This window comes from Falco naumanni, chromosome 6 (genome assembly GCF_017639655.2).
Source record: "Falco naumanni isolate bFalNau1 chromosome 6, bFalNau1.pat, whole genome shotgun sequence".
Classification (NCBI taxonomy): Eukaryota; Metazoa; Chordata; class Aves; order Falconiformes; family Falconidae; genus Falco; species Falco naumanni.
The window spans coordinates 15,647,284-15,670,037 of record NC_054059.1 but is presented as its reverse complement, the minus strand read 5'-3'; the positions used below and the strand labels follow the sequence as shown (position 1 = coordinate 15,670,037).

At 37.8% G+C, this 22,754-nt stretch overlaps 1 protein-coding gene across 1 annotated transcript in view; it reads right to left on the bottom strand.

Moving 5' to 3' along the window:
* The window catches only part of EYS (eyes shut homolog), an 867,458-nt gene that overhangs the window by 373,655 nt on the left and 471,049 nt on the right, over positions 1-22,754 (bottom strand). Inside the window, exon 30 of the mRNA XM_040598785.1 lies at positions 17,384-17,636. Coding sequence (XP_040454719.1) covers positions 17,384-17,636 — 253 coding nt within the window. The remainder of the gene's footprint in view (positions 1-17,383; positions 17,637-22,754) is intronic.

The window sequence follows — 22,754 nt, the reverse complement described above, 5'->3', positions numbered from 1 at the left end:
CAAATACAGATATAAGCAGTCATGCTGAGGTTAATTCTTAAAAGAATGTTTAAGATCAATTTTTCTTTTTCTATTCTGAAATGTAAAAAAAATCTCAATTGAGGTTACATCACTGAACTCTTATTGTTTTATTAAGCTTTTATTATGTACCTAAATTCAGAAAAGATTAGCAGTAAGGTCAGTGGTTCCCTACAAATCTCAGTAAAAATGGAAACAGATTTCAACCTCTAGGCTTTGCTGAAAAATTGTTATCACTGACACAGAGAGAACTTTGCAAGAATCAGAGATGAAAAGCCCTATAGGAAAAGAACACTTCTTTCTCAGGGAATGTGAGAAAGGAAGGGAGGAGAAAAGAAGGGAGGGGAAGGGAAAAAGGAAGCTTTCCTAGTCTCAAGTCCTAATGCTGTATTTTCAGAAATGACAGTTACCCAGGTGTCTTTACATGTGGGTAGAACTTAAAATTTGCCATATTCCCAGACAAAAAATCTATAGATTTTCTTCCCTACCATCAGTAATTCTGGCTATCTCTTGTTTCAAAGTCCACTTGCCTTAGAGTGCTTTTATATTAAAATATAAAAGCAATTGAATTCCTCTCACCAACAAAGGAACTTATTTTTACTAATATTCACAAATATAAACATATTCAAAGTAATTCATTATAAGTCTTGATTAAGTAAAATTCCATCCTTTCCAGAAACACATGTGATATATGCACAGTATTGGAGGCAGATATCTCATACTTCACAATCCTAACTTGAAGTACAATGATCTTCAAACTTTTTTCTGTATCCCCATGCTTTTGGAAATATTAAGAAGTTAAACTCATAAAAAAAAAAAAAAAAAAAAAAAAAAAAATCCTGAGGAAACTATCTCTAAAGATGTTAGAGAAAAGCAAGGATGTAAATGATGGTATTTGTACATAAAAAGAAGAAAAAAAGAAATAGGAAAATTCATTAAACTGTTCCATGTCTTGCAATTTTTAAGATGTGATCTTTAAAACCAGATCCACAGAAGATAGTTTAGATAATCACTGTTTTAATTTTTCCTCTAAGATAGTATTCTATCCCAGTTATTTCATTGAAGTTAAGTATACTTAGTACAAATTCCGTATGTTGTTAAATGTGCTTTTTCACTGTACACCTTTAAACACTAGCCTTTTGTTGAAGTTTTAAGAGATCATTAAGAAGACTGAAAAAACCTATGACATGATATAGAGGTATCGTTCTAGGAACATCCAGTAGTTTCCAACAATTAAGGGGAAATGTTATATACTAGGATATTTGCCAATATTCAGTGAATTCTCCAAATTAGGATAAACCATCAACATTTCAATATTCAGACTGAAAGCTAGGAAATCAGGAGAAACTCTGAATACTTGGTCCAAAAAGTATATAGAAATGTTCAAGCATTTAACGACACAATGCTACCCATGGTAAAAGCACTAAGTTGGACAAGAACTACTTGTTTGTGTAAGGAATAATATTCTGATTCTTTCATTCCTACTTCTATCAAATGGAGTATCTTCAGTATGCTTTATTCCCTACAAATTCTGAAAAATGAACAGTTCTAAATACAGTCATTCTTACATTATTTTTTTAGAGTTATGAGTACAAAAACTGCTTGTGATATACACTATGAATTGGTTTAAGATTAAATGTTTTGAATACTTTACAACGCAGAGTTTCTTCAGTATTTGGAATATATGACAGTTTGCTACAATGCAAATCATGATGTAAGTAAAGATTAACAGCCTTGCACCTGCCTAGCTTGGAAGAAAAAACAAGCCTCTACAATAAATTATGCCAAGAGAGGCTAAACCACTATTTTTCCCCCTCAGTATAGACAACAGTGCCAAAAAAAAGTAGGTTATAACAAAGCTGGGGAGTAGCTATCTCCAGCCAGTAAGAAGGGTAAAACATGTTTCCTCTGGTATATTCTTGACCTATTCAGGTATGCAGAAAAGACATAGCTCCAACACCTCTTTGGTTATCCTGTTTGTACTCTTCTACTAACAGGAATTCATCATCTACTGTTTATAGTTACGCACACACTGGGAGGTCTAAGAAGGAGATATATAAAGCTCTTCTGAAGCAGAGCTGAGAAAACAAACACTTGAGAGAATTTGCTCCAGCTATACGCTGTGTACTTACTAACACGGAAAGATGGCTGCATCTTTCTTTTCAAGAAAAAGAAGAAAGAATAGCTGTGTATGACAAATCGCTAGCCAGGCCAAGTCAAGCCACAGGGCAGCTTACTGTTAAGCAGGCATAATTATCTCAAGAGTATTGAGTAATCAGTTCAGTCTTTATGACAAAGTGACCCATGTGACATCAAAGGAAAAAATTGGATTGGATTATGAAGTCATTTTATGTTTCCCATAACCGCACACAAAGATTTACTGGCTACCTGAAACAAGACAACCCCACTGGTCATAGGTCAGAGGTGCATAACCCACTCTTGCTCACAACTCTACAATCCTGTTAAAATTAGAGGTATTCAAAGGGTATAACAGTGATCCTAGATGAAACACATTACGAAGACTACTGCTTTACTCATGAGCAGGTATTGCCTCTTGTTTCCACCAGGATAAATATGGAGACTTTTAGGATTAAATCATTGGCAGAAACTGAAGGGAATCTGGGAAGAGTACAGATGCTCCAATTTTCTTCAGGATGAATAACCTGTCGTACTATTTCAGGTCTTGTTCTTCAACCTGTCATCCTGAATGCTCTAACATTCCTGATCAAGTTTCCTGCTTGATTCTTATGTTACCTCACTGTGAACCCACTTCTGCCTATCCTGTCCTGACCTGACAATGTCCCCCCACCCTTCTACCTCACATATTTCTTTCCTTTTCACCCTTCCCATCCTAAAACTTCCTTCACTTGCAAACACATATCACAGCATTTTAGAATATTTTTTTCTCCTTTTAGTTTCAAAAGGACACTACCCTCTTTCAATTTGTACAGATATGACTGATTTGAGAACAAAACTGAGACTTACAATGTTTAGTCAATAGTTCCTCTATCTTACCGTAATGTCCATGCAAGCAGCGATCACAATCAAAGTAAAATGTTTGAGATGCACAAAATCAAGAAAGAATTATTTTCCCTTAAATATCAAGTATCTTTTCTTTGCAGGATGAAGTCTGAGAATTCACATTATTTAACCTTAAATACAGGTCAAGTTTGCTCAAAGTTGCTCAGAAATATTATGATAATTATTTGCAAGGAAAATTATACATCATCCACCTTTAATGTTTCTTTCCTCCAGTCTTTGATGGGTCATAGCTGTCATACTTCGTATGAATTGTGTAATAGAATTTAAAATGCAGATGCTTTTGTTTGAACAATTTTTATCAACTATGGGACTAGAGACCTTGCACTAGAATGCAACAGTGCATCCCACTTATTGTACTCCTTTCTTTGGTCTAGATCCCAGTGACTATTATCAGAAGTTATCACTGCTGGTAAGCAGTTACTCACTCAAAAGAATCATACAGGAATCTCTTTACTTCCTCCACTAATTGTGGCAGTGTTGAAGTGGCAGTGTCCACACATCCTAAATGCTCCTAAATCATCCATAAGGATTACTTCACTTCAGGGCATGTAACAATATCTTTGAAAAGCAAACTGTTCATTTGGGATGCACCTCGTATTATACTAAGTAATAGTTTTTTTCAAATAAGTAACAAAAGAAGGTCTTAGTAGGAGGTTCTGATGACTCTAAAAACCTTTGCAAATTTAAAGTACAGAAGTTGATCATCGCTATTTAATATATTCAACAGATGGGTTTAAGAGAAAAGCATAAGTAAATTCAGTAATTGCACTAACTAGTCTACAATGTAAATGCAAAATGCAAGCTCCGTGTATGTCCTCATACCTTTTACCTGCAGTTATTCAAAGAAAATTAAACCTAATCTTTTTAAGGCTCCTCCAAGCTACAGAACAAATGACATTCTAAGATACCAAAATAGTACTCTTGGCTATGCTAATGAATGTTAGTACAAATGCTATATAGTTAAATTAGTCCAAAAATCTACATATTAAACCAACAAATACACAATCTTAACCGCCTCTTTTTTTTTTTTTTCTTTAATCGTATGGAAGTTAACTATGACTATAGAAAATTCCTTAGAGTACTGTCTTCCAAGACACTGTTGGTGATCTACTATCAGTGCCAGAAGTAGGTGCTGCTCATAGATCCCAACGGCTTTGAAACTCTGAATGACAGGAGCTACTGACATGGATACTGTTCTAAGGATGGCTTCTATATACCTGCCACTCAAAATCTGCTAGCAGTGGTATGTATGCCACAAGTTTTATTCCTAGTATCATGATACTTTCTGTTGGAAACTAGCATAGTCCTAGGAAGATCAGGCAAAATGAACCTCTATGCATCTGGACAACACAACCTCTAGAGAATGTTTAGATATTACTGGTACAGTTTTGATGGTTAGAAGGCAGAACTTAGCTGTCAACTCAAAAGGGAAATTTAACCCATCACAGGTAAGAATATGTTGTATATAACTATCATCTTTTTTCCCAGGACAACAATATCATACCTAAATTGCTAACATTATTTTTAAAAACTAAATCTAATTACATGTTTGGGAAATACAGTTATCACCAAAGAGTTTATTTTGTCATATGTGTGAAGTGTTTCTTATTGCTGTAAATCACAATCATCAGTAAAAAGGCTTTCAGTATAGATACAACCTTGTATACAATCTGCCTGAAAAGTCTGCATGTTAAATTTTATGGAAAGAAGCTAGTCATATATTCTACTCTCAGATCAGACAATACAGAATACTATGAATTAGTTCCTCATGGTAGTTTTTTAAAACGGTTAGCAAACATATTCTCTGAAGTCATTATGAATTTGTTACATTTTTTGAACTTTCCATTTTTATGTCTGCTGATAGCATAGAAAGTACCAAGTGAAAAAAGCCAAGGTAAAATATTTCTGAAATTAAAATGAGGTGACTTAATTTAACAGACTGGCTTAATTGATCTTAGTTTCATTTGACTAAGAGTGCATAATAAAATGACTGAAGATGTGAAGGACTTCTACTTAGTCAGGAACATTAAATTATTAAAGTAGGGAACTTTCTTTAACTTCACTTTCTATGAACGCTGAAATGTTCCATCACCTGATCAACACTTCTTCTATGTTTTTCAGATACAGTGCAAATATTTTTAATGTCATACGTGCTACAATACTAAGAGGCTTACTAGATGTTACACACATTAGGGTGGACTTAACCCTTTCAGTTTGTGATGTCATTCATTTACTTGTTTAAACTTTTTGCACATTATGACATATAAACCACTATTTCACACTTCATCAATCCCATTTTCTTTATGAGACATGGATGCTGTTATATTGTGGACTTTTCACATATTAGATTGTGATATTTTTTGCAGATGAGTAAAACCTACTCCTTCTGAAATATCTCTTCCAAATTTCACCATGAATAAGAGTACACCTGAGGTATCATTTTTCCTCCATTATCACCATTTTACTTACATCAAAAGAGATTCACATTATGATCTTTTCAAAATTTCTGAACATACTGCATTGTTATGACACACTAGATGACAGATTTTAAAGTATGACATTAAAAATTTTGATAGGCTTTTTTATATATCTACATATGTTTTAAACCAAAAAAACCCCATTGCTTACTACACAGATACAGCATTTTAGTGGGATAAATACTAAGGATTATTGACCTGAGAGCTAAGTGTCCGATGAAGTGCAGGCAAAAGTATTTTCAAAATGGAAACATTTTTTTTCAGTGTAACTGAACTAAGAACTGTTCATATTGGTAGTACGGAACACGTCTGTCTGTTACCAGGAGTATAGAATGTGTATGCGTATGGACATTTCTCAGTGTGTGTGAGTGTATTTTACAAACTTCATGGACAACATGGTATGTTATACACAATATATATAATCTGCATATGTAAATTTTTACATGTTAATATGCTCATTGAATAATAAAATCACTTCAGAGGAAAAAGACCTGTAAGATCATCAAGTCCAACCATTAACCCAGGACTGCCAAGTCCACCACTAAACCATGTTCCTAAGAACCACATCTACACATCTCTTAAGTACCTCCAGGGACTGTGGCTCAATCACCTCCCTGGGCAGCCTGTTCTAATGCCTGACAACCCTTTTGGGGAAGAATTTTTTTCCTAATATCCGATCTAAAGGTCCCCTGGCACAACGTGAAGCTGTCCCCTCTTGTCCTATTGCTCATTACCTGGGAAAAGAGACTGCCACGCTAGAGCCTCTTTCAGGTAGTTGTAGAGAGCAATAAGGTGTCCACTGAGCCTCCTTTCCTCCCTCAGCTGCTCTTCATAAGACTTGTGCTCCAGAGCCTTCACCAGTTTTTTTGCCCTTCTCTGGACATGCTCCAGCACCAAAATGTCTTTTCTAGTAGCGAGGGGCCCAAAACTGAACACAGTATTTGAGGTATGGCCTCACCAGTGCCGAGTACAGGGGGACAAACACTTCCCTTGTCCTGGGGGCCACACTGTTTCCGATACAAGCCAGGATGCTGTTGGCCTTCTTGGCCACCTGGGCACACTGCTGGCTCATGTTCAGCTCGCTGTCAACCAACATACCCAGGTCCTTCTCCACTGGGAAGCTTTCAAGATACTCCTTCCCAAGCCAGCAGTGTTATATGAGGTTATTGTGACCGAAGTGCAGGATCCAGCACTGAGCCTTGTTAAACCTCATGCAGTTTTTAAGCCTCAGCCCATTGATGCAGCCTGTCCAGATCCCTCAGCAGAGCCTTCATACGCTCAAGGAGATCAACACTCCCCCTTCCAACTATGTGGCATCTGCAAACTTACCGAGGGTGCACTCGATCCCCTCATCCAGATCATGGATAAAGATCTTAAACAGAAGTGGGCCCAGTACTGAGCCCTGGGGAACACCACTGGTGACCAGCCTCCAACTGGATTTAACGCCATTCACCAGCACTCTTTGGGCTCGGCCATCCAGCCTGTTTCTTACGCAGCGCAGAGTGCACCTACTCAAGCCATGAGCAGCCAGTTTCTCCAGGAGAATGCTGTGAGAGACCGTGTCAAAGGCTTTACTAAGGTCTACGTAGACACCATCCACAGCCCTTCCCTCATCCACCAGGTGGGTCACCTTGTAGAAGGAGATCAGTTTTGTCAAGCAGGGGCTGCCTTTCCTAAAGCCGCAGTGGCTGGGCCTGATCCCCTGGTTGTCCTGCAGGTGCTGTTTGATGGCACTCAAGATGATCTGCTCCATAACCTTCTTGGGCACCAAGGTCAGACTGACAGGCCTGTAGTTCCCTGGATCCTCTTTCTGGCCCTTCTTGTCAATGGGCACCAGATTTGCTAACTTCCAGTCAAGTGGGACCTCCCCAGCTAGCCAGGACGGCTGCTAAATGATTGAAAGAGGCTCAGTGAACACTTCTGCTTCTTCCTCAGTACCCTTGGATGGATCCATCCAGCTCCATAGACTTCTTTGTGTCTAAGTTGTCAAGCAGGTCCCTAACCATCTCCCATATACTCATTTTCATTACAATACAGAATCTTAGAAAGTAACAAATCACGTATCTAGTTTTAAGGAAAGATTAACTTTAATTTCTTTACCTTTTTCTTCTTGTGACAGTCATGGAAATAGAATTCCCACAGATTTGCTTATAGATATTGCTTGCCTGGAAGTCTGAGTATGAAGCTGTCAGAGTTAAAAGCACACACTTCAAAGTTACAGGCTCTGAAAACGCTTTTGCTTGCATGGCAGAAAGTTTCATCTAAATAAAAGCAGAAGCAGACCAGGCTTGCATTGACACTTCTGCGTGTTCTTTGTCAGATCACTGGGGAGAATGACTGCTTGTGAAAGAGGTCTGGAAAATTACCAGGTTCAACCTTCTAGCAGTTACAGATATAGTGCAAATACTGGATCAGGGTTCAGTACACTCACTTCACATGAAATTCCACACTAACCCACATAGTTAGCATATTAACTATGTTAAAAGTATTTACTTCCTTGATACAGCAGATACAAGAGGATGCGTTTAAAATTGACATATGATTACAGCTATTGAGAACAGGGAAACTAAAATGGGCTGAATAATAATTGTATGTCTGGCAGAAACAATAAAAGACAAAATTTAAAGAAATCATGAGAGTGATGGCAGATCTAGTGAATGTAAGACACAAATCAACGTTATGAAACAGAATTAGAAGGCAAAGGTGTCATGTAATTTCAACATTTTTCCAAAACTTTGGCATACACGGTTTCATACAATTGAAAAGAACTTGATTAAGGAGCAAGATGGAAGAGCATTACATTATTATGGAAAGCAGTGTGTAAAAAAAAAAAATGAAAGCTCTGAATTTTCCTTTCTTCTATTTAACTAGTAACAACTGAATGTGAGCAAGTAAGATATCAAAATTTGAAATTTGGCAGAGCAAGATTTTAAATAAAAGAATACTGCATATGAGGACCTTTGTAGCATGTGTCAATTTGTCTATTATTAATCATATTTTCAGATCCCACTTCATATGTTAGCCAGGCCAAATGTAAATTGTATCTATTGAACATGAACAGTTTAAGCAGTGGGAGTAGGTGGCAAAACTGAGGAATGAAAATCCACTTCAGTAAAGTATTTGACTAATGTGTGTTATTCTCCAGAAATAATAGAACTCAGGTCAGTTAGTTGCTGTGTAGTAGCTCTATTTCTCTGAGATGTGTTGTTAACATTGATATCTGGTTCTACTGCCTCTGCTCTCCCAGATGTCTTTGTGATCTCTACCATCCATATACATAAAATGAATAGAAAAGTCAACCTAATATTCAGTTCCTTTGTCAAAAAGAAAAGTACAAAGCAGCAAAATACTATGTATGGAGGAAAACAGTTTACAACCTATTTCAGAATAAATGTCTACAACAGGTGGTGCCATTTCTCTTCATTTACTACAAAGTGATTTATCTTACACTGATTAACTAATGGATAGCTACAGGTAAAATGAATCCCACTCTTGGTGACTTAACTAGATACTTGCATAGAAGTAAATACTGAGTCTTCTTAAACAATGCCTGTAAGGCCATTCTTTCCTGGCAATTACAGGGGATCACAGAACAACTGAGGCTGGAAGGGACCTCTGGAGATCATCTAATCCAACCCACCTGCTCAAAGTAGGGTCAGCTACAAAAAGATATTGTCCAGTTCATTTCTAAATACCTCCAAGTATGGAAACTGCACAATCTCTCTGGATAACCTGTTACAATGCTTAACTGCTGTAATACTATAAAAAGAAAAAAAAGAAGAAGAAAAAAAAATTGTAAGAATTTCCTGCATTTCAATTTGTGTCAATTTCCACTTGTCCTGTCAGTGGGCACGACTGAGAAGGCTTTGTGTTTGTAAGGTCCCTCTGATAAGGTAAAATCACCTCCTGAGTCTTCTGTTTTTAAGGCTAAGAAACTCAGCTCCCTCAGACTCTCTTCATATGTGAAATGCTACAATTCCTTCATCTTCATTGCCTTTTCCTGGACTTACTTGAGTAAGTCCAAGTCTCTCCTGTACTGGGGCCAGAAATGGATACGGGACTCCAGATACAGTCTCATCAGTGCTTTACAAAGGGGAAGGATCACCACCCTTTTTTCTGGTCTCAAAACTTCCCTTCATGTAGCTAAAGATGCTGTCTTGCTGAACACAAGCCCTTTCAGCCTGGCAGTTTCAGGCAGTTTTCAGGCCATCTCACTGTCATCTATTCCACACTTCGTCAGCTTGTCTGTGAGGTCGTTATGACAGAAAGTGTCTCTGGAAACATTAAAAGCCCACCTGCACATGATTCTGCAAAACATGAGCCAAAGAAGGCACTGAGTTCTTTGGCCTTTTCTGTGTCTTTTGTCATTAGGTTCCCTACCTCCTTCAGCAGAGGGCCTCCATTTTCCCTAGTCTTAATTCTGCTGATGGATAGCCTGTATGGAAGCCATTACTACAGAAGTGGTCTGTGAGCGTGCAGATGATGTTTTCCCACATAGCCCTGCGTTCTTAAAAAAGCTTTTTTTTCAAGCTGGTAGTAGAATATGTTTGAGCTCCATAATCTAGAGCATAGGCACCAACTGAACAAATATTTACGTGTTTTCATAGATCTCTGGATACATGTGGAAACTACTTTTAAAGAAAATTTCTTTGACTATCTTCATGTTGAAGAGCTTTCAAAACTCACATGGAAGCTCTTCTGCTATTATAATTGTGATCAGGAGAATATGCACATCAACATGAGCATGGTCATATTATGGATAAGGATATTAATTATGCAGAACTTTGCACAGTGCTCACAGACGTTTCTACGTGATGAAGAACTCTAGATCGCTCCTTCTGGTCCCATAAAAGCTTTTCTATAAACATGTATTTTTCTCAGAACACATTTATTCACAAAACATTATTTGCCACACTCAACGGTATGGTAGTTGAAATGCATACCTAGAGACTGGACCAAAAATATGCTTTTCTGCCAAACAGATGCCATCTCTCATAGCCCTTTTCTAGAGGCTCCTGCTACTTTAAACTCTCTTAGAAATCGCTGTAATGTATGAACTCATTGTCAGATGAAAATAACAATACTAAAACCTATGAGAAGTATGCAGTACCCACCTTCCCCCATCATCAGTCTTTTTTTCCCAATTTAAATAATACGGATTATTAATACACTAAATCTGGTAAGCACAGAAGTGTAGAATATGTTTAACAGCTTGATACATTTTTTTCTACTATGGATACCCCAGTATAATAAGGATCTTACTCATCCAAGAGCATTTCTCATTTGGCTTTATAATAGTCCTATTTCTTCCATTAAATGAGGCACAGATTTTCTTATGCATCAACACAATGGCAAATATTACTTATGGGGATGCACTGTTCTTCCTCATCTATTCTTTCCACTACAAAAAGAAAAAGAAAAAAGATCCAGCCATAGAAAATAAGATCATGACAGATATTGCCTTTTAGGTCTTTCTGTGTACCTCATAACCTATGTGTGTTCATGTACTTTGAACATATGGACACTGGAACCATGGCAGCAATACCTGTTTCCTTTAACTCCCAGGCAATGTCCTATTCAAGGAGCGAGCTCTAAAGCCCTTTTTTGCTTTCTAAGGCAGTCTCTTTAAGAAGAAGGACTAGGAGATTAATCTCTCTGATGCTTTTACAGGACAGGTAAAAGAAAAGTATGTTTTAACTCTATTCTTTTTGGTATATTTGGGCCTCATGCTTACAACGTGGAAACAGATGGTGATCAACTAAACTGTGGTATGCAATGATATGATTGATCTTGGTGACTTTAGGGCGTCTTCATATTGTATAAGCCAATCAGTAGGATCAATATGGACCGCCAAGAGTTCACTTGATGCCAGACAAGTCACAGACATTGAAAGAAACACTTAGAAAGTGTTTTGCATAATCCATGTAAATATAGCTCACACTGAAGGTATCAAAGAATCAAAGAATAAGGAGGAGGAAAAAAGGAAAATAAGAGCTTAACAGATTTTATTAAAAACAGAAGACATGCTTTTCTTTGCTAGTTCTGAGGGAACCTTTTAAAGCCAGTAATTATTGACTAGATGTGGAGCCTCAGATTTATTTCCATGTTGATTCGTATCTTGATCAGTTGGGAATCCACAATAGTATGCTCAGACAACTTGACCTCATGAGTGCAGGCACAGTATCAGGAGGCACTTCTGGCAGAAAGAATTTGATCTGTGTACTTATGTATGCATAATGAGAATGAAATCTACATAGACAAGCATCCACAGAAAAACAACAAAAAAAGTTTTACTTGTCTTTTGGTGCCTTTATACTTACCTTTCATAGTCTAGAACCCTTTTAAAATTTTCTATGTGATTTAAGTCATAAGATTTAAGATAAATGAAATAAAACCATTTTTTCCTACACAACCCCCCAAGCAAAGAATGGAAAGCAATAAAAGTAAAAAACCTCTCCTTGGTTTGATGGTTATTCATTTTGTAGGAAGTATTTTTATAAAAGTACAGTATAAAAATGTAGTCCAAACCAATCAATCTTCCCTAATATTTAATTCTAGAAGTCACAGGATTTTCTGTGTTCTTTTAACATCCTGAATTTATTTCTCAGGGTTGTAATGTTCTTACAAAAGTACTGTTTTTAAAAAATGTAATAATCTGTCTCATTTTGGAATGAGAAGTGGCAAGTTAATTACATCATATATAAAAATTATTCTCTTAAGAGATAAAAATACATTTTTCTCTATACCTATTTATGTTACTAATCATACTCATATATGGTAAACATAGAGAAATCTCCTGAATTTATATGTAAGTATGATGAAAGCTACACTCACAATCCTTAAAAACTTCACTGTAATGAAGTGAAACTGTTCAGTTGATGATTGCCTGCCAGCATTAGAGCAGCCTCCAGCCTGCTTCTGTATCGATCCAGTAGCCTATGTGGCAGAACATGAAGAATAACCATCTGTGTCAGGTACAGCAGCAGGTGCCAATATCCATTGAACAGGCTGCTGCCTCATTACAATAAATCTCTTTCAAGCACCTGGCAACCTTGACAGACACTTTTATCTTTGCATAAAAACACCCCACCACCTCAAAAAGTTGTTTGAATAGAAATGAGAAGCTCAACAGATAACATCAGCTGACAAAGGCCAGAAACTGAATCCACTGCAGATATACTGCGAAGTCTAGGTAAGACAGTGTTTAGATTCATGAGGAGTTCCTTATCACACACAGTGGTAGTGCCTGCTCATCTCCTGTGTTTCGGTACAATATTGTTAATGTTCTTGTAAGGCAGAACTTAAAGAGCGTAAAAGGTGTGTAAAGATAAATCTTTGTCACTAACACTTCAGTTTGCACAGATGAGGCTTGTGCAGATAAAACCAAGATAACTCGTCACTAGAAGATTCAAACAACAACAACTTTCCAGGGTATCCATCAATAAGTCCACACCTGAAGTTTTGTACAAAGACATATATCAGATTGTTTTTGAAAATATTTTACGTCTCACCTGCATTTATTGTAGTTGTGTTTTGAACTCACAACTACTACTTATTATGTGGGTTAAAACTACTTCTTGAGATACACTACTTAGCTGAACATTTAAGAAAGTACCCTGACCTAAAGAATGTTTGGTCTCCGTAATGCATCATCCAGTTTTACCTCTGATTGTTGAATTTCCTCTGTTGTCGGCTGCTCAACAGTAGTTAAACATTTTCTCAAGTCTATATTTGTCTCTTTAAAGGATGTAAGTGATGAAAATGATGATTATGTGGATGAAGTGGCTAAACCACTATACATCATATTTGGGAAGTCATGGCACTCCAGTGAAGTTCCCACTGACTGGAAAAGGGGAAACATAATACTTTTTTAAAGGGAAATAAGGAAGACCTAGAGAATTCAAGGCCAGTCAGTCTCACCTTTATGCCCAGAAAGATCACGGAGCAGATACTCCTGAAAACTATGTTACGGCACATGGAAAATAGAAGGTGACCGGTGACAGCCAATATGGCTTCACTAAGGACAAATCGTGCCTGACAGATTTGGTGACCTTCTATGGTAGGGTTACAGTGGTGACATATCAGGGAAGAGTGACTGATATCATCTACTTAGACTTGTGCAAAGCTTCTGACACTGTCCCACACAAAATCCTTGTCTCTAAACCGGAGAGACATGGATTTGAGGGTGGGATCACTTGGTGGATAAGGAATTGGCTGGATGGTCACACTCAAAGAATTGTGCTCAACAGCTCAATGTCCAAATAAAGACTGATGACTAGTGATGTTCCTCAGGGGTCTGTACTGGGACCAGTGCTGTTAAACATCTTTGCTGCCAATATGGACAGTAGGATTGAGTACACCCTCAGCATGTTTGCTGACATCAAGCTGAGTGGTGTGGTTGACATGCCGGAGGAAAGGTGTATTATCCAGTGGAACCTTGACAGGCTTGAGATGTGGGCTTGTGTGAACCTAGTGAAGTTCAACAAGGCCGAGTGCAAGGTCCTGCATGTGGGTCCGGCAATTCCAAGAACAAATACAGGCTGGGTGGAGAATGGATTGAGAGCAGCCCTGAAGAAAAGAAACTTGGGGCGGGGCTGGTGGACAAGAAGGTCAACGTGACCCAGCAATGTGTGCTTGCAGCACATAAAGTCAACCAAATCCTGGGCTGCATCAAAAGAAGCATGACCAGCAAGTCAAAAGCAGCGATTCTTCCTCTCTACTCCACTCTTGTGAGACCATACCTGGAGAACTGCATTCTGCTCTAGAATCCCCCAACATCAGAAGGGCCTGGATCTGTTGAAGTGACAGCAGAGGAGGGGCATGAAGATGATCAGAGGGCTGGAACACCTCTCCTATGAAGAAAGGCTGAGAGAGTTGGGGTTGTTCAGCCTCAAGAAGAGAAGGCTTTGGGGAGACTTTATAGCAGCCTTTCATTGCTTAAAGGGTACTTCTCAGAAAGACGGGGACAAACTTTTACTAGGGCCTGTTGTGATAGGATGTGGGGTACTGGTTTTAAATTAAATGAGTAGATTTAGATTAGATATCAGGAAAAAAAGTCTTTACTGTGAGGGTGATGACGCTCTGGAACAGGTTGCCCAGGAAGTTATGGAAGCCCCATTCCAGGAAGTGTTTGAGGCCAGGTTGGATGGGGCTTTGAGCAACCTGATCTAGTGGAAAGTGTCCCTGCCCATGGCAGAGGTGTTGAAAGTAGATGATCTTTAAGGTCCCTTCCAATCCAAACCATTCTATGATATGATTATAAAGACATGGTCTCTGAAGGAAAAATAGTCAGACAATATGAATCAAAACATGGAACACGAATATCTGATTCTTGTGAAGAAAAAGGCAGAGCAGACAGTTCTATCAGAGATGTGTGTGTGTTTCCTGTAGTGGGATGCGAGTATGACAGTTCTGTGAATTCCACTGATGATGTTATTTCACTAGATGAAAAAAAATAAATATCCAGAAGTAATAGCAGTATCTCCCATTAGTGTGTACCAGCTGGTTAGTATCACTGAGTTCATCCAAAACATCTCATAAAATTGGGGACTGTTTGCTACGCAGAACTTGGTCTGAGAATTCATCAGTTTTATTCCAGAATAAACCAAAATAGAACATGGTGCACATATTTGGCTTAACTCACTTAAGAATCAGCAGACTGTGATTTGATGTTTGTGAGTCTCTTGCTGATGGATGAAACAGTAATAGCCAGTTATTCACTAGGAAGAGATGTTTGCATTTGAGTTTCATGACCAACTAACAAAATAAGGAAATATTTCTGTTTTTAAATATATACCTTAGTAGGGAAATGGGAAATTATTGAATGACTTCGTAATCTTCACTGATCTTCTTATGCTGAAAAGACACTAGACAGTTCTTCAGGACTCTTTCAAGGCAACCAAGAGAGAACTGAAGTTGCGTTTGCAGAATCAGTTGTAAACTGTAATCCACAGGAGAGTAATGACTCGCTATTTTAATTCTATTTCAGCTCTTGGTATGTTACTAATTACTGAACTCATGTCTGTGGCAGATAAAGCAACAGTCTGGTGCTGCTGTAATGATGAGACTTATGCTGGGAAAACAGAAAGTGTCATTAAGATACTAGTGATAAATGAGCTTGTATCATAATTGGGCTGGGGAAAAGGTACTGACCTTAAATCTATGGAAGTAATCTACGGAAGCATCAGTGGCCACATATGGTACAGGTGTGATATTAGACTTTAATTTTACTGAGACCTGAACATCAGAACTAAGAAAGTGTGAAGAGGGAACATCTGTTGAGGTTGCTACCCTGAATATTGTTGAAGACTCTCCAGCGGCAATTAGTCTTCCCAGTCCACAGTTCAGTTTAGCCAAATCAGTGGTTAGAGGTATCCCACAGCTGAAAATACCTGCCTTTTTCAGACCCTTAAGGACAAACGTGTAGAACACAAAAAAAATATCCAACAACAACAACACCACCACAACCCTGCCGCCACAAAAACCCTAAAACAAACAAAAAAAAACCCCAGAAAACAAACAAACAAAAAAAACCTACATAAGAGAAAAGAAAAAAAAAACAACCAGCTTTGGCCCTGGTCTGAGTGTGCAGCAAATCACATGGCCACCAAAACTTCATTTAGTCTTACCAGTGTATTATACAGCAGACAAATAAAACTGCAAATCATATTCTTAATGAAAGTGTACAAACAGTTTTAGCGACCTCAAAAGTTGAATAAATGCAAACCTCCCATTACTCATATTCTCTATGAGGGTTAGCATCAGAACAAGTGGCACTGCTCGGAACAGAATTATTAAATTTTCTAAATCAAACTGCTTCTGTGAGTCAATACAAAATGAATGTATTACAGATGTCACCCACTGAGAACATCAACAAACTAGCTGACATAACACTGTGAAAGATATACAGAGGTAACTGCATGTACTAACTGCATTTCACTCAGTGTCATTGCTTACATCATGAAGGAATATTATCTATTAAGAATGCAACAAAAGCTTAGGTATATCCCCAAATACTAGCCAGTAAAGAAATCAAAGATTCAGTAAAACTCATTTACCCAAATTAAAAAAACAGTACTCCTGGCTTATTTCTTATACCAGTAATTACTTTGAAAGAGTATATAAGCAAAAAATCCTGAAACTAACTGTGAAGAGGATGCCATATGCACATGCTATCTGTATAATACTAGCTTTAGTAAAATGAAAAAGCCACAATGAAGGTACAATCTTCAAAATAAAATGTTGTATTTCTGCTAGTGTAGACTTTTCTTGATATATTTTAAAAATAACAGGATAGGCAATTTTTGGCTTCCCAAAAACATCACTATGAACTGTTAGAATGGCAGAGGTGTTGAGAGGCTTGTTCCAGATATTTTTAGTGAAAAATCATCTGGATGCACAGAAAAGGAAGCACTCAAAAAGCATGTGAACTAGGAAAGGAAAACCAAATTCCCCATTCAGCAAGGCAAATTACCTTTCTTTCTGCTGCTGACTAGTCAAGAAGGGAAGATTGGCATTAGGGTCAGAGATTGCTGAACACAATATGAGGCATATGAAATTGTACAGTCCAGCAAAGCAAACAAAACCAGCTAAGAGAAAAGTGCAGGTTTTGTTACTGGATGTGTCAGATGCTGGGAAAAAAATCTTTTGAGAGAAAAGAGCAATTTTCAAGTTATATATAAATGCAATTCAGAAAGGAGGATGGATTAAATCAAATAGAAGGTAGTACAGGAAGTAGAAAACAACATTAAGAAGAAAAGTAATACATAGTAGTCTTACCATTTGAAAAGCACTAATGTGGAAAGAAGTTTGATATATGTGTTACTCAAGCTGCTTTTTCTACATACCTTGGAACACTTCTCCTGTATGAAAGTCAGGAGAAGGATGTTTCGACCAAAGTTCCATAGACACAGCCAGGGCTGATGGAAGGTCATTGTCTAAAATCTCAGCAGGAATCACTTCAGCCACTTCAGTGACAGTTTTCTTGCTTTGGGGGATAGTAGGTAAACAGGTGATATTGTTTATTCCATCAACACAAAGAAATCCAGTGGAGCAGGACTGTATAAGGCAATCATTGTAATTAAGCTCACAGCTTCCTCCCTGAAAGAGAATTTTTAAAAAGCCATTTATTAAAGGCAATTTGCATTTCATAGCCACATTAGTTCAAATTAGTGCTTTCTTTTGTTTCTAAAATGTTGTTTGCTTATATTAAGCTGTCCACACATTGCTTAACTACTTTAATAGTAATAGTTGTACATTTTAAATTTTAACTGTTATTTTGACTATTAGTATTAAAAATCATCAATAATTTCCCCACAGATTTGTAACTACAGTGTATTAGAGTATTGATATCAGTAATAAAAACTGGTTTAAATGATAATCTTCAGTTAGTATGTGGTCTTAGCTCTGAAATCCTATGGTTTGTTCTGATTGTTAAGTTAATGTTCTTTCTTTTCATACACTGAAACTCAGTATTTATTATCTGTTGCTACCAAATCTTCACACAGCACCTTGTTAATTACATTAAGTTCACAGAAAACTCTTAGGAAGAAAAAAATGCAGTGGCAGTCTTAAATTAGACCTGGCACTCCCTTTTTATTTTTTAACAGGACTAACAATTCTTGGGAAGCCTGAAATATTCTTCCTAGTAATAAATTAAAAATTTTCACGTTCAGTGGTCTGTAAAAAAGTCAAGAAATAATGCAATTCTTTAACAATAAGCAATAATTACGTGAATTAAATGCATTCTTGAAGTGTGAAATAAATAAAAGCTGAAGCCAGGCCTGGGTTCATTTTATTGTCACTGCTGTTGTAATGAACTAATGGGCTATGCGAAGAGATACAGCTAACTTGAATAATCTAGAAGGATCCTACACATCTGGATAGCTATTTAAAATATGCATAGAGAATATGCACTCTGTTTAACATGTATATTAAAATATGCCCACCCTGAAAGACATGCATCTCTGACAACAAATCATCATGATACAACTTCCAACTGAATCTTCTGCAACCGTGACACATGTAAGAAAATCCAAGTAAATTCTCTAGTGCTCAGTAAGTACGTGCTCATTGCACACTTTCCCTCTTATGTTTCCATCTTCTGAGATGCTTAGTGTCTCTGGTCTACCTGGCTAGCTACTTACACATAACTTGAAGCAACTTACATTTTCTGAGATGTCTATCAACTCTATTAAATCCATTTATGGTATTAGGAAACCATAGGAGGTGCAAGAGAGAAAGAGGCAGAAATGCTGACATAGAAACTAAAATTACTTTTCTTAAAAGTAGTTTAAGTCATTCAGTGTTTAAAATGGAAAAGGTTAAACTGGGGGAGGGGGTTGAATGATTTAGATACACCAGTGATTGTTTCAATCAAGTTCTTAATTTGTTTTAGCAAGCAGATGAGCTATCTGGTAAATTCATGGCATCTTACAACATTACTCACTCTATTGGTATTCGAAAGGATGAAGGACCAGCAGAACAATTAATATGTCAGATTTCCATAAAGTGATAAAAAAATTCCTCCTTGCTTTCTGATTCCATACATAGCACAAATTATCAGTTTGAATAAGATTTCTGTCTAGTAAGCTTTCTTAACTTATACTTACAACTATAAAGCTTGTATTTCATTCTGACTTTCCCTGTGACAAATTAGTGCATTTTTATTACCACTACGTGTAATGGTGAAGAGCATTTGATTGTGATTTTATCACTCACAGAAACAAAGCAGATGTGGATAACCTCCACTGAGCATGAAGGGTACATGAAACAGTTATAGATAAATTTGATAGCCTTGAAAGTGTCTGTAAACAGTTTCCATGCAGGGAGATCATAGACTCATAGAATCGTTTAGGTTGTGCAGATTTTTATTTAGAAGTAGGTTTGTGTCTATAGATGTTTCCATTTAAAAAGTAAACATTTATTGCATATACCACTGGCTATGCTTTTCTTCTGAAAATTTATGGGAAACTTCATGATCCATCTTTCAGCTAGCATTGCATACATAGAATATAGAAAGTTTGCTTTACACACACTGTAGATGGGAGTTCTTGAATACTTATTTTTCTGAGTTTCACTGTTTCCTGCCCACACTGACTCACTGTTAGGAACCAGAACCTATCCGGGGCCTACCAAATATACATCCCGAGTTGTTTAGACCCTAACTCCGTATCTTTCATACTGAAGACAGGTATGTTGAACACCGTTCTGGGTTTTTCCCCATGTTTTCCTTCTCTGCTATGGACTTCCCAAATCATAGTGAAATATGAGTGACTGAAGACGGAACAGTGATTAATGGAATAAAAGCAAAGACAAAACATCTTAAATGACAGCTACATCAAAGGTTTGACACATTTTCTTCTCTAAAGACTTCTTCTGCAACATACTGTACAGTTAACACCCAAGCTATGTACTAATAGAACTGCTGCCACCATGGGTCAATCTAATTCCATAATCAGTGAGCTATTAATGAGTACTTGGGGAAGAATACAGGAAGAAAACAAGCAGACTTTGCATCTGATAATTCACCAAACATACCATTCCAACTTCTGGCAATGAGTAATTCAAAGACTCCCTAAGCCAGGGTAACATTCAGAAGATCAATCTGAATAACAATGAACCTGTCCTCCTTTTAACCCATTTTTGGACTTACTTGTACTTTTGGTATCTACTGTATCACGCAACACTGACTTATACCAATTAATTTTACACTGAAATAATTTCTTTATACAAATTTTAAGCTTCCTCTCTGATGGCTTTATTTGGTATTCAGAAGACTTTTTTTTTTTTTTTTTTTTTTGTGAGAAATTAATTTAAAAAAACAGTGTAATTGATCTTCTCCATTACAGTTGTTCATGCAGGATAAATATAAATATTTAATGAACAAAATGAGATCATTTTAACATGAGGGTCTGACTGTTTTCCATATAAAAAGACTGTGTCCCTCAACTGATACAACCTTTGTCATCACCTGACCTTGTTTCGAATGCCAGCCTGCTTCTGAAGACAAGAGAGCAGTTGCTATGGACTGTGGGGAAGTATCAATGGTACCCACTGTACTCTGTAAAAAGCACCCTACAAAAAAATTGTATTCATTCTTACGGGCTAGTCTGTTCCTTCTTAGAGTAGTCTGTCAGTAAATTTAGTCAGATTATATGCAATATTAAAAACCATTTTCAACCTACCAAGCCCTTATGGTAAAATACAGATTTTACAAAATTGTAGGCAAACAGTCACTGCAACTGGGAGGAATTCCTGGTGACTGGAAGAAAGCATATGTTGCTCCTGTCTTCAGGAAGGGCAAGAATGAAGATCCAGGGAACTACAGGCCAGTCAGCTTCACCTCAGTTCCTGGGAAGCTGATGAAGCAATGGCACCTGGAAACTATTTCTTGGCACAGGAAGGACAAGAGGTTGATTAAGAATAGTTGGCATGGAGCTATGAAGGGGAAACAGTGCTTTACCGGTCAGATAGCCCTCTATGAAGAGATGACTGGTTATTGGATGAGGGTAGAGCAGTGGATGTTAACTGTCTCATCTTAGTGACATTTTCAACTCTTCCTGCCATAACACACTCACAGATAAGCTGAAAAGTATGGACGAGATGAGTAGACAGTGAGATGGACTGAAAACTGGCTGAACTGCCAGGCTCAAAGAGCTGTGTTCAATGATCAGCAGTATGAAGCCCTTCTAGAGGCCAGTCATTAATGATGTACCTCAAGGGCTCATACTAGGTCCAATACTAAGTTTTTCAGTAAAGGATGATGGAACGGAGTGCACTCTCAGCAAGTTTTCATGTGATACAAAACTGGGAGGAGCTACTGATATGCTAGATGAGTTTGCTGCCATTTATACTGACCTCAAGAGACTGGAGAAGTGTGGTAACAGAAACCTCAAGAAATTCAGTAAAGGGAAGTGCAGTCTTGCAGGAGCGGGCTGGAAACTAGGACCATGCATGGCAATCAGTTGGCTGAGGGGAATGTGCTCCAGCTTGTCTAGACAACAATTAACATGATGAGGCATGTTTGCAGAGCACAGGGGAGTGGGAGACGGATGGCGCCAAGGAAAGGTAACACCTTGCTGTTAATTGCTGGTAGTTAACCACCAATCGGGGATTGCCCAGTATGCAAGGCTTAGCTTCAAGAACCAATCTGTTTAAAACGCGCAGCTTCTGAAAGTGTATAAAAACTCGTGCTTCTGTACAATAAATTGACATTTGTTTGCATCAAGCTGCGTCCCGTCTCTTCATTCGCCGCACAGTCTTGCACCTGGGGTGGAATAATCCCATTCACCAGTACATGCCCAGGCCTGACACACTGGAAAGCAATTTTGAAGAAGGACCTAGGGGTCTGGGTGGATGACAAATTGCACAAATCAGCAATGTGCACTTGTAGCAAAGAAGACCAACAGAATCCTGGCCTGCATTAGGAAAACCACTGTCAACAGGTTGAGGGAGGTGATTGCTCACATCTAATCAGCACTGCTGATGTCACACCTGGAATACTGTGTTTAGTTCTGGGCTTCCCAGCACAAGAGAGATATGAATCCACTGTCACATTCAAACCCACCTTTATCCTCCCTCTATTATTCCCCCGAGGAATTTGAGAAAAGTTCACTTCATCTGGAGAAAATCCCTGCCTCCACACAATCCTTTCTGTGTCAATTTATATAGGGAAATCTTACACAAATAAAGAACCTACTGGTCCTAGAACAATGATTCTGCATTGTAAGCCCATAGGGAAAGAACAATGGGGAAGTTGGTGGAACTGTTAGTCTCTAAATCTAGAATGCAGGGGTATTCACTTTTTCTCATTCTCATTAACACCATGAGTCCTAGCCAAAAAAAACCCTAACAACCCAGGGATGCCTTCCCACTGCTGGGTTCATATATAATGAGTCCTCTGAGCCTGGGAAAGACTTATGGTTACATTGAGGTTAACAAGGTTACTTTGAATACTTTTTTCATTTTTGGATTGTGGCAAATATGGATTCAGACTCAAGGAACTTATAACCTCTTATTCTGGAAATGGGTGTAAACTTCCTGAAAATATTGCAGTTTCAGTTACCTGTAAAGGTAACCTATAAAGTCTTTTATTATTTAGTGCCATGTTTGTACCACACATAGAAGACAGCTCTTTCCTCATTTACTACTAATGATGGACGACTTGCTATGAAGTTTTGTTAGAACTGGAAGTTCTACTCTGAATGTTTAGGAGCA